The sequence below is a fragment of the Myotis daubentonii genome, chromosome 10, assembly GCF_963259705.1.
Source record: "Myotis daubentonii chromosome 10, mMyoDau2.1, whole genome shotgun sequence".
Taxonomy (NCBI): domain Eukaryota; kingdom Metazoa; phylum Chordata; class Mammalia; order Chiroptera; family Vespertilionidae; genus Myotis; species Myotis daubentonii.
Genome location: NC_081849.1, coordinates 21,678,003 through 21,693,179, shown reverse-complemented (window position 1 = coordinate 21,693,179; position 15,177 = coordinate 21,678,003). Strand labels below are relative to the sequence as shown.

The window sequence follows — 15,177 nt, the reverse complement described above, 5'->3', positions numbered from 1 at the left end:
ATTTCTAAGACCTAAAACACTGACAACACCAAATGCTGGCAAGGAGGTGGAGCAACAAGAACTCTCATACATTGAGGGAATGCAAAAATCAATAAAAATATATTTTAAAAAAATATTCTCAAACTATATGATCCAGCAATCATGCTTTTTGTTATTTACCCAAAGGAGTTGAAAACGTATATCCACACACAAAAAAACAAAAACAGGTACACGGATGTTTATAGCAGCTTTAGTCATAACTGCCAAAACTTGGAAGCCACCAAGATATTCTTCAGTAGGTGAATGGATAAACTGCGGAACATCTGGACAATGGAATATCATTCAGCACCAAAAAGAAATGAGCTATCAAGCCATGACAATATGTGGAGGAACATTAACTATTTATTACTAAGTGAAGGAAGCCAGTCTGAAAAGGTTACACACTGTTTGATTTTATTATATGACATTCTGGAAAAGGCAAGACTATAGTGGTAGTAAAAAGATCAGTGCTGGGGCATGGGGGAAGGAGAAAGTTTGAATAGGTGAAGCACTGGGGATTTCTTGGAGTGGTGAAACTCTTTTTTTAAATATATTTTATTGATTTTCTACAGAGAGGAAGGGAGAGGGATAGAGTTAGAAACATCGATGAGAGAGAAACATCGATCAGCTGCCTCCTGCACACTCCCCACTGGGGATGTGTCCGCAACCAAGGCACCTGCCCTTGACCGGAATCGAACCCGGGACCCTTGATTCTGCAGGCCGACGCTCCATCCACTGAGCCAAACTGGCCAGGGCGAGTGGTGAAACTCTTATGTATAATACTGTACTTGTGGAGACATAACATTATTAAGAGTGAATCTTAATGTATGCAAATTTTTAAAAATTATGTAGAGGTCAGGGGATCCTAAGATAAAATGCAGAATGTGACAAAACAATCTAACCGTGTTACAAATGTATGAAACAAACCTCAGTGAAGGGCGTGGGAGAAAAGGTGCTGATTTAAGTAACTTTGGAAATGAGTGGAGTCTGTAAGACTAAAGCTAAAATAAATTGTTCATAAGTATTGTACAAAATTTACAGATAAGCAAGGGGAAAAACTAGAATGATCCATGTAGTAATGGATTAGAACTAAAGACATCAGAATGAACTCTAGTTAAAATGATTAACATAGATAAAAAGGATTACATATAGAACTATTTATAGAGTTGTCTATATACATGGGTTAGAACACATATATTTCTTTGCTCTGTCAGCTGAGAGAACATAGAACTTCTGACACCCCAGTGGCAAGTACACCTAGCCCCAATTTTTAAAATATGTTTTTATTGATTTTTTAGAGAGAGAGGAAGAAGGGGGAGAGAGAAACATTGATTGGCTGCCTCCTGCATGCGCCCTACTGAGGATCGGGCCCACAATCCAGGCATGTGCCCTTACCAGGAACCAAACAGTGACGTCTTGGTGCATGGGCCGATGTTCAACCACGAAACACACCGGCTGGTCTTGCCCAGATTTTTGATTCTTGTACCGTTCTCCAACAAACAGTACCAGGGCTCCTTTTGGAAAATGGAAAATGGCTAATTCTATGACTCAGGCTGGAAATATACAGGGTAAGCCTGAAACATGTAGAACCAGAAAGTAAGAAAATTCACACACATAAAAAACCAAAGCACACAATAACCGGGGTATGCCACAGGGACACAGGAGACAACTGAAAGAGCTCCCAATCGCCAAAGCTGGGTCAATTTGAGCATAAAAAGAAATAAAGTAATATATTGGATTGTAATCCAAATGATAAAACAGGTATCCATAAATCCATATTGATATAATAAATTATTGAATACATAAATAAAAGAGAAGGGAGAAATCCCCTGGGCAGAAGAAATCCAGGTGATTCTGTAGCTACTCTGCCCTTGAGCGGGTGAAACATGGCTCCCACTCCTTAAGTGTAGTTGTGCCTAATAAGGACTCTATTGTATGGGAAGCAGAAGGGGGAAGGAGGGGGGGGGGACAGTAGCTTCAGTGGAGAAACCCAGTAAGCACTACTTTAGAGGTGATCAGGCTCAACACCAACAGAGATAAGTCATGCTGCCAGCTTGCACACTTCATGCACCTCACCTGTATCCTTTATTTGGTCTCCTTCCCCCAAACCCAGAAGACCAGTCTAATCATGAGACAGTCCCAATTGTCTACAAAATACCTGACTCCTCAAAATTGTCCAAGTTATCAACAACAAGGAGTGTCTGAGAAAGTGTCACAGCCAAGAGGAGCCTAAGAAGACATGATGACTACATGCCACCTGGTGCCCTGACTGGGATCCTGGGACATAAAGAGGACAAGAGGACGTTAGGGCAAAGCGGAGGAAATCTGAAAAGGTGTGCACTTTAGTTAATAGCAATATCAATATTGGTTTATTAACTACAACAGATGTACAATTCTATTGTCATATGTTAATAATAGGGGAACCTGGGTGGAGGGTGTATGAGAACTCTCTACTGTCTTTGAAATTTCTCTGTACATCTAAGACTGCCCGGGAAAAATAAAGGTTATCAAAATAAAGTATGTTTTCAACACGGACTGCTATCCGTTCCTCAGATCCTCCACCCCATGCAAAGTGGGGTAGGGGGTCGGGAAAGCCCTGGGGAGCGCAGAGCTGGCAGTCCCCAGGGAAAAGATTGAACTTCAGGCTTCCCTTACTGGTTGGGTCTGAAAACACCAGCTAGGACGCATCACCGTCCTCACGGCAGGGCTGGTGCGCACGCAGACCCAAGGAGGCCCTCGCCACAGGTGGCTTATGGAGCCGCGTCTGACCGCCCTGGGCTGCTGTGCTCCGAGGCACGCAGTGCGCAGTGCCGGTCCTGGCGGCTGTGGGCTGGGCTCTACCCACCCTGCCCTCCCCATCACCATGGGTTTCTTCTCCAGGTCTCCTTGGGCCCTCGGCTCTGACCGCTGCCTTTCGCAGCTCTGTTGGGGGTTGTCTATGGGAGTGCAGACTCACCACCCCACCAGCAAAGGGAAACACAAGTCAGGGTTGAGCTCAAAGGTGAGGGGCTCATGGGGAAAGAGAGGGGGGATGGGGAGCTTTTTCTGAGCTCCCAGTTCAAAGCCACAGATGGAAGGACTTGCTCTTTACTCCTTCCCTGGCACGTTCAGAGGGAGCTGGCAGCCAGCGTTATAGACGCTGAGCCGAAAAGCGCAGCGATTTGCTGCTGTTAGAGCAGGGGCCAGGCTGGGAGAGTGGGGTGTCTACATAAAGCAATGGGGGTGGGGGTTGCAACTTCAGCTCCAAGTTTAGAAATACCCAGGGGTATTGGAGACTCCCCATGTTTTTGTAGCAAGGAAACGAATATGACTTTAAACTGGGAGGCACGTGCTGCCGGAGAGTGGTTTTGGAGACGGGCATGGTGCGCTCTGGAAAGCAGAGGACGGGCGTGAGATGAGAGCTCTCTGGAGAGAGGGAGGCTGGGAGCTGGGGCACACAGCCTGCTAAGAGGCACCAGAGGAAGGGGTAGAAATAGCCTGAGACTTGTGTCACCTCCCCTAGTGAGTATCCAAACTCCGAGGTGAGGTGTCAGACAAAGCCGGCAGGGTCCCCGCGCCCGCTGCGCCCTGCTCTCTCCAGCTTTACGCATGGGCTTGTCTTGTCTTCTGGCCCCAGGAGGAGGGCTGGGGAACTCCAGCCGCCTCTCCTGAGGGCACTTCTTTTCCCACAGCCGCGGGGCTTTATACTAGAGGCTCCCAAGGGCAGAAGAAGCCAGCAGTCAGGGTCCTACCTCAGGGTGAAGGACAGGCTGGAATGGCCATGGCTGCCCCAGAGAGGGGCGCACAGCCTGGCTGGCGCTTGGCAAGGCCTCTGAGTTAATGTATAATTGTGAGCAGATGGCGGGGGCTGGCGGCAGCTTGGGGCCTGGGCCCAGCTAATGAGGGACAATTAGCCCCAAACCTGGTGGGGGCGGTTGAGAGGATCAGACAGTGAAAGCAGATATTTGCTCCTCAAACAGTCTGGCGCACTGGGCAGAGGGCTGAGTGGCTGAGCATTTGGGCTGGCTAGGCCCCCCTGCCAGGGCCCTTCCTCTCTTTCCCCTCCCCTCCATCACCTCTGGGTGGAAAGCCTCTGTTTGTTCAGACCCAAGAGTGCATTGTAAAGGCGGGGGGAGAGGGTAGTTTGTGGGGGAAATCGCTGCCACCACCATCTGCCAGGGCTTGTCCCTTCTCCCCCTGGCACCCCTCTCTCCACCCTCATGCAGCTGTCTGTGGGAATAGCAGGTCAGGACAGAGAGCCTTGTACCCCCAGAGGCAGGGGCAGATGGAGGGGAGAGAGATGAGGCAGGAAAGGAAGACTCAGAGCAGGCTGCCATGTGCTTCCTTGGGGGCCCCTCTCACCCAGAATGGCTGAGTAGAGCGACCAGCAGTCCCAGCCACCCTGGGACTGAAGGGGCTCCACAGGCAGGAGGCATGTGCTGTCTGCCCATGGTGCTGAAACCACTGGTGCAGTCTCCGTGCCCCAGGGCTCTGGACCAGCCTGAGGAGGCTGGAGGAGGCTGGAAGAGGAGGGGAGTCCCCGTAGGGGTAAGGCAGAAAATCCACTTCTGTGATACCTTTGGCCTTGCTTTGAGTTGTATGAGTTCTTCATATATTTTGGATATTATAGGAACCCCTCGTCAGAGCTGTTGTTTGCAAATATCTTCTCCCACTCTGTTGGTTGTCTCTCTGTTTTGTTGGTGGTTGGCCTTGCTTTGATCCCAGCCTTAGGATCAAGCTGAATTTACAACATCCAATCCCCTCCTCCCAAACCAAAGCATTTACCAGTGAAATCCATTTTCCCCACAGGGTCTGAGTCTTACTGCCTCACACCCTGCCTCCTCTCAACCCGACTTCTGGGAGGGTTTCACAGAACCCAAGGTGTGGCACGGACCCAAATGGCTTTCCATGTTGGTTCCTTCACAAGTGACCTGCCCAAGCTTTGTTGTGATGGCAGCAAAGCTCCCATGCACTGGGGGCTGTTTCACTACCAGCCTCCCACTCCACACGGACCACCAGCTACTGGGTGCCTCCACCCCAACAATGATCCAGGCCACCTGTGGTGTTCTCTTTGGGAACAGGAGGGTCCTTCGTAACTTGGAGTCTAAAAGCACCAAATCCCTAGTGGAATGGAGCCTGATTACACCTGGAAATGGAAGAATGAAAACCAGGCTGCACACCTGCTCATACCCCCTCCCCACCCTGCATCCTAACTACCTTCAGAGGCTCAGTCCCAGCCCCACCACTGCTGCCAGTGTTCTGAAGTCCAGGATCCCCCTATTTCCAGGCAAGAACTCACCCATGGTGTCACCTCAGTCAAGGAGCCAATTGGAGAATTGGCGAGGACACTCTGGGGAGAGAACTGGTGCCATGTGACACACACTCTTCTCCAAGCACCCCCGTTCTCCCAAAGGTTTAGGAACCCACTTGGCCAGTGTTTAGTCATCAGTCTCTGTACCCATTTGTATTTTATACTAATACACACAAAGACCCAGGAGTTGACCCAAACATCCAGGTATGTGCATTCTAGCTGGGAAGACGTGTCTTTGTAGTTTTGGAAGTAGCTTTGGGCTTCTGTGCATTCGAAGCCTTGGAGACACAGTCTGAAATTCCCCATATTCCATATTTCCCAGTCCCTTCAGGAGTCCTGGCCCCTGAGTGGGTGCACTCAGAGTCCGGGGGCCTGCCTGAGAGCGGCTCTGTACCTGCTTCAGGCTGGCAGCAGGACACAAAGTAGGCTCTGATGGCTCCCCACGAAGGACACAATGGGTCACTGGCTGTCGTTTGCCCTGCCTCAGGGCTGGTGTCAGTCAGCCCCATGCACACCTCCCTCCTCCTCTGCTCATGGCCCTGTGACATCACTGGCTGCTCCCAGAAGGCTGCCCTCTGCTCCTGAGCACCGGCTCTCTGTACCTCTGGACCCCTGGCAGGGCTGACTCAGCAGCAGAGTGGAGGCTGTCACCTGGACCAGACCACCACCACCCCTGCAGCCTGCGGGGTCTCGGGCGCCTGCACAGGAGACTGAGAACCTCCCACTGAAGCTCCCACCTCATTGCCACCCGCAGGTAGCTCCCTGCAGGCTCATTGTCTGCTCTGCCTCCCATGCTGTCTCCATGTCTTTGTGTGGCCAAGTCAACTTCTCTCCTCCTTTGTCTTTACACACCCAGCCTCCTGCCCCTTCAACCCCCCGACCCTGCTTTCCCATCTGGTAAGCTCCAGTTCTTTCATCAGACAGTTAATGTGAATGCTGGGATGTGTGGTGTGGCTGCTGGGAATGGAGTTTCTGGGAGTTTGGGCATGATGCTTTTAGGTGTGGATATTGAACCTGAGTCCCCACAGCTCCTCTGAGCTCTGGTCACTTAGGGAGGACACAATCCTATCAAGGATTTGGGGTTTGGCTGGTATTCTGAGCTCCTACCCCCCAATCCTGGCAGAGCCCTTCACACTCCCAGCTTAGCTCTCCTCTCTCCATTGTGTTGGTAGCAATTACACAGACATGAAGCAGGTATGAGGGGCAGAGAAGGAGCTGGGAATTTCAGCTTTGGGTGAGGAAGTGGCTTCCAAACCTTCTTGAATTTAACTCCCTGGGTAGCTCCTGACTTGTGGGAACCTCAGTTTTATTTTTGGAAAAGCTTTTGCCTTCCTCCCTGACTTTCTGAAAATATGAGTTTGAAGGGGAATGTGTCTCTCTGCCCAGAGAGGAGTGAGTAAAAGCCAACTTAGTTACTGAAATTAAAAAGTAGCTCTGATTCCATACCCTCCGCAAGTGCATTGTTTCACCCGTGCTCGTCTCCCCCCTCAGCTGCATTGTAATCTCTTGGGGGGGGGGCGCAAAAACCTTACCCCTTTTCTTTTGATTCCCTTCATCCTGAACAACCAGCAATATGCTCGTGATTAACACCTTGTTCAGTACATAATTGCAGATTAGTTAACTGACCCAAGATGGGGTGGTTATTACAGGAAAGTTCTAAGCCAAGGCTATTCTCTGCAGTGACCGCCATCCCTGCCAGGGTTCCAGGCATGAAAGGAGGCGGCTTCCACTCCAGTTACTTGCTCATAAAAGCAAGAAAGACGTGGGGCCCATGCCCTGTGTTCCTTGCTTGTGCTCCTATGTTGGTAGCAAACTTTTCTCTCCTGCTTCTCACTCCCTCCCTTCTGCATGCCTTCGGTACGTGTTAGTGGAGTGAATGAGTGTCTGATCCCAGAGTTGGTCTCTGAAGAGTGAAGCTTCACTATGGGATCTAGAACTCCCCAGAGTTAACAGGAACCAGCAATTCCAGCAAATCAGAAACCGCCAAGAGATGTGTCTTCCAGAAGAAGCCAGGACTTGGGGCTTATTTATCTCTGTTTCCAACATCTGAGACCAGAACCTCAATCCTGGGGGTAGAGCTAGCCCCATGCTTCCCAGATCTCCCTGGAGAGTATAACAAACAGGAGCAAGACCTGCCCTAAAGTGTCCTGAAGGAAGCTTTCTGGCTGGTGGTTTGGGGGAACCTAACTTCAGGAGCTGCCCAAAAGCGAAGGCAGAGCCTTGAACCTGGTCTCCAGCCTCAGATATTTGGCAGCTGGGATCTTGGGTCACTGAGGCCCTCTTCTGGCTGGGCAGAGTATCCTAAGTTTGGATCTGGCCCAAGTGCATCACCCAGAGCTGAGAAGGCTAGTGAGGGGTCAGAGATGTCAGTTGTCTATTTGGAAAAAGAGAAGCCTGAAAATTTGCAGGCATTATCCCTTTCCACCTCCCTGTACATGGACATGTGAGAAATGAGAGCCCCCCTCCCTCCCAGACCCTTAGCAGGACATCCAGAAAAACTCAGTCCTCTGCCGGCCCTGCGATGCTTTACTTCATCACAGAGGGGTTTAAGTAAAGAAAATTTGAATTTGCTTAGCTAACCTGCTGGCAAATTTTAGAAACCTGACCCCTTATCACAATATACTACATCCGAAGACCATTCTAAGCAAGAGACTTCACCCCAAATCACCCCCGATTATTGCAGGCCCAGCCCCAAGACCAAGGAAGGAGATCCCCGGAGGAACTGCCCTCCCCAGTCTTCCCCCTCCCTGCCCTCTGTGAAGAGGTCAGCCTGGAGCATGCCACAGGACGGTAAAACGCCTGGGAGAAGTGGGAAGAACAGGGTGGCGTAAGGAGGGAAGGGATAGCTACGGGTTCTGCTTCCATCCACCTGGTTTCACCTGCCCTTGGCCAGTGATCAGGGGAAGCTTTGTCCACTTACTCCCTCCCTGCTCCACCCTGTTTCCCTTAGATCATGGGGGTCACAGAGCAAAGTCTCACCCATGAGCCAGCTCCCAAGAAAGAGGCATGTTTGGGGGACCCCAGGAGCAGAAGGGGAGCAATCCCCTGGGGGGAAGACTGTCTCTATGGTGGAAAGCCAGGCTGGAGGGCCCTTCATGCCACAGGGTGGGCTGGAGAGAGGGGAGATGTGGTTTGTGGATGCCTCCTTCTCATGCCCAGGGATCAGCAGTGTGAATCAGCTGGGGGGCCTCTTTGTGAACGGCCGGCCCCTGCCCCTGGACACCCGACAGCAGATCGTGCACCTGGCAGTGAGTGGGATGCGGCCCTGTGACATCTCACGGAGCCTTAAGGTAGTGGGCTGAAGCTTTCACCCAGGGATGGGGACAGTACGCAGGAGAAGGGGTCCCCCTTAAGGCAAGTCTGGAGCTATTACAGACTCTGAGGGCCTTTGGGCCTTCCTAGAACAGTGGTTCTCAACCTTCCTCTTGCCGCGACCCTTTAATACAGTTCCTCATGTTGTGGTGACCCCCAACCATAAAATTATTTTCATTGCTACTTCATAACTGTAATTTTGCTACTGCTATGAATCGTCATGTAAAGATCTGATATGCAGGATGTATTTTCATTGTTACAAATTGAACATAATTAAAGGATAGTGATTAATCACAAAAACAATATGTAATTATATATGTGTTTTCCGATGGTCTTAGGTGACCCCTGTGAAAGGGTCGTTTGACCCCCAAAGGGGTCGCGACCCACAGGTTGAGAATCGCTGTCCTAGAAGATCCTCTTGGGGGCTGGGATGGGGAACTTCAGGCTCCCAAAGATGAGGCTGGCCTCTCAACTCTATGGCCTGGTCCCATAGGTTTCACTTTGCCTTGTAGCCTCCTCTGTCCCAAGTAGAATCACCTCCTGCCCATTATGCCTTAGCTGTTCCTGCTTCTCACCTGACCCAGGTATCTAATGGCTGTGTGAGCAAGATCCTACGGCGTTACTACCGTACAGGTGTCTTGGAGCCCAAGGGAATTGGTGGTAGCAAGCCACGCCTGGCCACACCCGCTGTGGTGGCTCGAATTGCCCAGCTGAAGGGTGAGTGCCCGGCCCTCTTTGCCTGGGAGATCCAACGCCAGCTCTGTGCTGAAGGGCTTTGCACCCAGGACAAGACTCCCAGTGTAAGTGCCTTCCCCTCCCCACACTGGGGCTGGCAAACAGGTTATCTGGGGAGAAGATCCCTTCTTATTTTGCAATGAGGCCATCCTAGGCTGGCGGGCAGGGCTTCTGGGCTCTCTTCTGAAAATTAGTGAGACAGGTGAGAAGAAACCATGGGGGAGAGAAAAGGGTGCCCTTAGGAACTGTGTGGGGCGGGACAGAGGAGAGAAAGGATACTGGGGAAATATCCATAGGATGCAAGCCTGGGGCTGTGTACCATCTCACCACTCAACACCCTGACACCTCCAGGTCTCCTCTATCAACCGAGTCCTGAGGACACTACAGGAGGACCACAGACTGCCCTGGGCACAGCTCAGATCACCAGGTGGGCCTTTGCGCTGCCCCCAGGGATGATCAGAACCAAACCTAAGCAGTTTACAGTTCGTTATAGTCTCATTCCCTCCTGGCAAAAGAAAATTGAGGCTCAGAGAAGGGAAATGACTTCCCCAAGGTCACCAGCTAGTTGTTGACAGGTCCTAGAACAAAACCCAGGTCCCTAGCCTTAGGTTCACAGGATCTGCTGATGAAGAGGCAGGACTGGCCCTTCTAACCCTCCCTCTGCCCCATGCACAGCTTTTAATAGCACCTTTCATGACCTGTGGGGTTATGCAAACCTGGACCAACCTTGCTGCTGTTTCCCCACAAACCCTAAGCATGCACCCTCCTGTGGCATTGAGTATGCCTCCTACCAAGTGCCTCTGGAGTGACCTCCAAGTGTGAATGCCCCACCAGTGCAGCTCTGCTTATACCCATGCTGTCTCCTGTCCATAGCCCCAGGGCCCTGGGGACCCAATCTGACCAGAGCAATCACCATCACAAACTACCACAAGCCATTGTCCCCCTTTCAGCTGTTTTGGCTCCAGTTCCTCGCACTCCCCATAGTGGCTCTGAGGCTCCTCGAGGTCCCCACCGGAATCGGACTATCTTCTCCCCAGGACAAGCTGAGGCGCTGGAGAAAGGTGCTGGGCCAGGATGGGCAGTGGGTCACAGATTGCTCAGTGTGACATGTGGAGGCAATGTCTCTGAGGCCTGTGGACAAAGGTTGAGAGGTGGAGGCTGTGGTGGTCCTATAGGGTCATTTAGAATTGTAGCAGGTGGGGAGTGGGGCCTGCGGGGGAGACCCATGCCTTGCTTCTCTCCCCATGCCCTTGCGATGAGCCCCGATCTCTGCAGAGTTCCAGCGTGGGCAGTATCCTGATTCAGTGGCCCGTGGAAAGCTGGCTGCTTCTACCTCTCTGCCCGAGGACACGGTGAGGGTGCGTGAGCTCTGCCACATAATGTGCAGAAACCACAAGGATACAGTGTGTTCTGGGAAGGCTTTGGGTTCAGGTGAGGTGGAGAAGGGGGCAACAACGTGGAAACAAATTTGTTTGGAGCAGAAATGAGAGACAAGACCCTCCTTGTTCTCCTCTCCTTCCCCACATCAAGCCTTTGAGTTGAGAAGGAGCAGAGAGCAAAGGCCAGGGCAGGAAGGGAAGATGTCAGGTCTCAGGAAAGGTCTGTGCTCTGAGCCAGGTCAGGAACAGGTGAGAGCCGTAGGTGCCAGTTAGTGGAGAGCACAGCCAGCTATGTTGTTTCTGCCCGTTCTCAGGTCTGGTTTTCCAACCGACGAGCCAAATGGCGCCGACAAGAGAAGCTCAAGTGGGAAATGCAGCTTCCAGGTAATTTCTCTGCCGATCCATCCATCCATCCATCCATCCATCCATCCATCCATCCATCCACTCACCTATCCCTTCCTTCCTTCCTTCCTTCCTTCCTTCCTTCCTTCCTTCCTTCCTTCCTTCCTTCCTTCCTTCCTTCCCTCACCTACCCAGCCTTGCTTGCTTTCTTCCATCCATCCACCCATCCATCCATCCACCCATCCACCTACCCATCCATCCACCTACCCATCCATCCATCCACCCATCCATCCAACCACCCACCCATCCATCCACCCATCCACCCACCCATCCATCCACCCACCCACCCATCCATCCACCCATCCATCCACCCACCCATCCATCCATCCACCCACCCATCCATCCACCCACCCACCCATCCATCCACCCACCCACCCATCCATCCACCCATCCACCCACCCATCCATCCACCCACCCACCCATCCATCCACCCATCCATCCACCCACCCATCCATCCACCCATCCATCCATCCACCCACCCATCCATCCACCCATCCATCCACCCACCCATCCACCCACCCATCCACCCATCCATCCACCCATCCATCCACCCATCCATCCACCCACCCATCCACCCACCCATCCATCCATCCACCCACCCATCCATCCACCCACCCACCCACCCATCCATCCACCCACCCATCCATCCACCGAACATTTACTTGGCCCTCCCATGTACCAGGTCCTGTGTTAGACGCTGGACAGTCCCTGCTCTTCAGGGCTGCAGTGTCTTCATTTTACCATCCCTGGAATTTAATCCTTCTCCCCTAGTCTCCCAAGGCTCTGCCAGTTGAGGGTTGTAGCATCCACCTCTCTCAACCCTGCCAGAAGTTGCTCCCTTTCCCAGAACCTTCTTGCCTCTCACTGCCACGCCCCCGCCCCCCCCCCCCTCCCTAGAGCCTGGTTTCTCCCTCTGAGTGGATCCACCCTCACTCTGTAGGTGCTTCTCAGGGACTGGCTGTACCGAGTGCTTCCCCAGGGATCGTCTCTGCACAGGTATCCAAGAAAGAGGGGAGTTTATGAACATGGAAGACTGGAGGGCTCACTGCTTCTCCCATTCCCAGTGAAGGCCTGAGCCAGATTTCATGACTCCCCTGGGGTCCCCACAGCCCACACTTCCAGAAAGTGCCATCCTCACAGTCTACTGTATGAATGGCACCCTCTGGAGTTCATAGTGTGCGTTCCCGGGGGGGGGGGGGGGGCGGGCGGGCAGCCCTGGGGGCCCAGTCCTGCTAAACAGAAGGTATCACTGGCAGCTGAGGGTGTTCTCTTGCTTTTTTCTAGCAGTCCCTTGGCAGTGTGACCACAGTGGCCCTGCCTGTTCCAGAATCCCTGGGTCCCTCCTGCTATCAGCTGTGCTGGGGGACAGCACCAGACAGGTGCGTGAGTGACACCTCACCCCAAGCCTGTCTCAAGCCCTGCTGGGGTAAGAATACAGGCCATGCCTCACTCCTGCAGGGTGTGGGAGGGCTAGCTGACTCCACAGGAGGGCATGGATCTCTGGTCAAGATCATCAAAGGAAACTCAATAGAGCTTTTCTCCTTGCTTGCATGGCCCACAAAGCTGGGGAGACTAGTATCCCCTGAGTCTATAGTACCACCGACAGCCATAGCAGGAAAAGGGGGTGGGATTGGGATTTGAGTGTTTCTCTTCAGGGTAAAGAACCAACGTCTGTGCCTCTCCTCATCAGTGATTTGGTCGGGGTGGGGGTTGGGGGGGCGGGGAGGACAGCAACAATCCCAAGCTCACCCACTCTCTGTCCCTGCAGGCTACCTGCCCCCCACAGCTGAGCCCCCTGCATTCAGTACTGTCCGGCCATCCTTGCCTTTCCTTCCACTGCCCCTGCCGCCACCAGTCTTGGTGCCCCTCACGCCTTGCTCTGGTTTGGCTCCCCAGTACTGCAAGGCCTGCGATGAGGGAGGAGGGCCAGAATGCAAAGGAGATGCGGTGCAGAGGGTCTGATGCTAGCCTGCTCAAGCACACCATTGCTCCTTCCTCCTTCCTGCATCTCTTCCTCGTTGGGGGACCTTGCCTGGTCCTGCCCTCCTGCCCCTCGTTCCTGCCACCCGATTTGAGGGACTGGAGAAGCCATGCTGACCCACTTCTCTTAGTGGCCTCAAAAGGCCTCCACTTGGCAATAATAAAAACATTTTTTTAACTTAGCAGTAGTTCCTATGTCCTTCATGTTTTCCCATGAGCACTCATACTCCCACCCTTACATTTAACAATTATAAACAGTTTGCCCTATCATCTATTATCTATTTATCTATCTATCATCTATCTATCTATCTATCACCTGTCTATCTAATCTATCTATGAATGTGTGCATGTATGTATCATCTATCTAGCTAATGTGCATATGGGTTTATGTAACTATGAATGTATATAGTATGCATCTATCTAGCTATATACCTATCTATATATGCATGTATGTATATACCTATCTTGGTATTTGAGTGCTCATATACCCACACATATGCACACACACACACACACACACACACACACACACACACACACTGATAGTACATCATAGCGCATCACCCCTAAGTCCTCCAGCATGCATCTCCAAAAAATAAGAAACTTTTTATATAACTGCAAAACCATGACCACATGAGAAAATTTTCAATAATTCCTTAATCTAAAAAAATAGGCATTAATTAATTGCATCCTCTCTCTCTCTCTCTCTCTCTCTCTCTCTCTCTCTCTCTATATATATATATATATATATATATATATATATATATATATATCTTTATACATATATATCATGGTAGCAAGCAATAGAAATGTCGTTTTTCACATTCTACTTGTCCCTTTATACTCCTGGGGTATGTTTGCTTGCTGCTTCTTGGCAGCAAGTTCCCAATCTGCTCAATTTTGTCCCTGAAGGGAAATCTCTAGGCTCCTCTTGGGAAGCCTTGGGATGTAGGGAAAAAGAAAAATATGGGGAAAAGGGGGTGAAGAAGAGGGTGTTGGGATGGGGAATGGGCTCATCCCCCCAAATTCTTCACCTTTTGAAGAGCAGGAATGGAATGACAATGCAAAAGGATGGGGAATTGGGGACATATTTGCCTATTCTAGGTACTGGTCCAGAAGTTGTTTTTCAAGAGAACTCTTTATCATCAAACACTCTGGAATTATGCTGTTCAATAAGTAGCCGCCAACCACATGTGGCTATTAAAATTAAACACAGTGAATAATCCAGCTCCTCACCCATGCCAGCCATATATCAAATGCCCAATAGTCACATATGGCCTGAGCCACTGTATTGGACATTAGACATTTCCATCAGCACAGGAAGTTCTATGGGGCAGCACAGCTCTAGCATGAAATTCCAAGGGTACCAAAGCCTGCCCCTGCCCTGCCTTCAATACACTCGAGCTGGAGGCCTGCTGGACAGACTGCCCAGGGAGATGGGTGAAGCTTTGTAGGGTGACAATCTGCTAGCACCATCTGAGACTAAGCCATTCACTTCAGCGACAGGACTGACATCAGCAATGGGAGAAGAGACCCATGGCTGAGCACAGTCAAGTGGAGAATGGATAGCCACTTGTGGGAAACAGGGCACAAGAGAGAAAGTGTGTGTGTAGGTGTCCCCATGCACAGGCATGCCCGCTCATATGAGTGTGGATGTGTATTTCGGAATGCTGAGAGATTCTGCATTAAATGACCTCCAAGGTCCTATCTCTCTGAAGAATGTGTTCCACTCCATATCTGTGGCCTGTTCTTCATGTTCTCTAGGAAAGGAGGTGTCCTGGCCTCTCGTGTTCTCAAGCTTCATTTATTGGATAACATTTTAACAAAATTCTTTCATATCTCTTGAGGAGAAACATACTCACAAAGAAACCCTGAGGTCACTTTTCTCAATTCAAACACAATATCTCTCATGTTCCAGTTTCAGCAGCTCTTCTAAATGGACTAAAAAATCAAGCACTCGTTATGGTACAGTGCCGTTTTCCCAAAGTGGGGGTCAGTCATCATTGTTGGTATCTGAAAACATTTTAGGAGGTGTGTGAATGCTGCTTTAAATAATATTGA

The 15,177-nt window shown here is 51.0% G+C and overlaps 1 protein-coding gene across 1 annotated transcript; it reads left to right on the top strand.

Annotated features, from left to right (window-relative positions):
- Positions 1–8,433: 8,433 nt before the first annotated feature.
- Positions 8,434–13,098, top strand: PAX4 (paired box 4). Its single transcript, XM_059656055.1, has 9 exons — positions 8,434–8,598; positions 9,205–9,420; positions 9,707–9,782; positions 10,306–10,416; positions 10,631–10,713; positions 11,049–11,118; positions 12,077–12,132; positions 12,421–12,562; positions 12,905–13,098. The coding sequence occupies exons 1-9, from the start codon at positions 8,434–8,436 to the stop codon at positions 13,096–13,098; spliced, it is 1,113 nt and encodes a 370-aa protein (XP_059512038.1).
- The last annotated feature ends 2,079 nt before the right edge of the window (positions 13,099–15,177 follow it).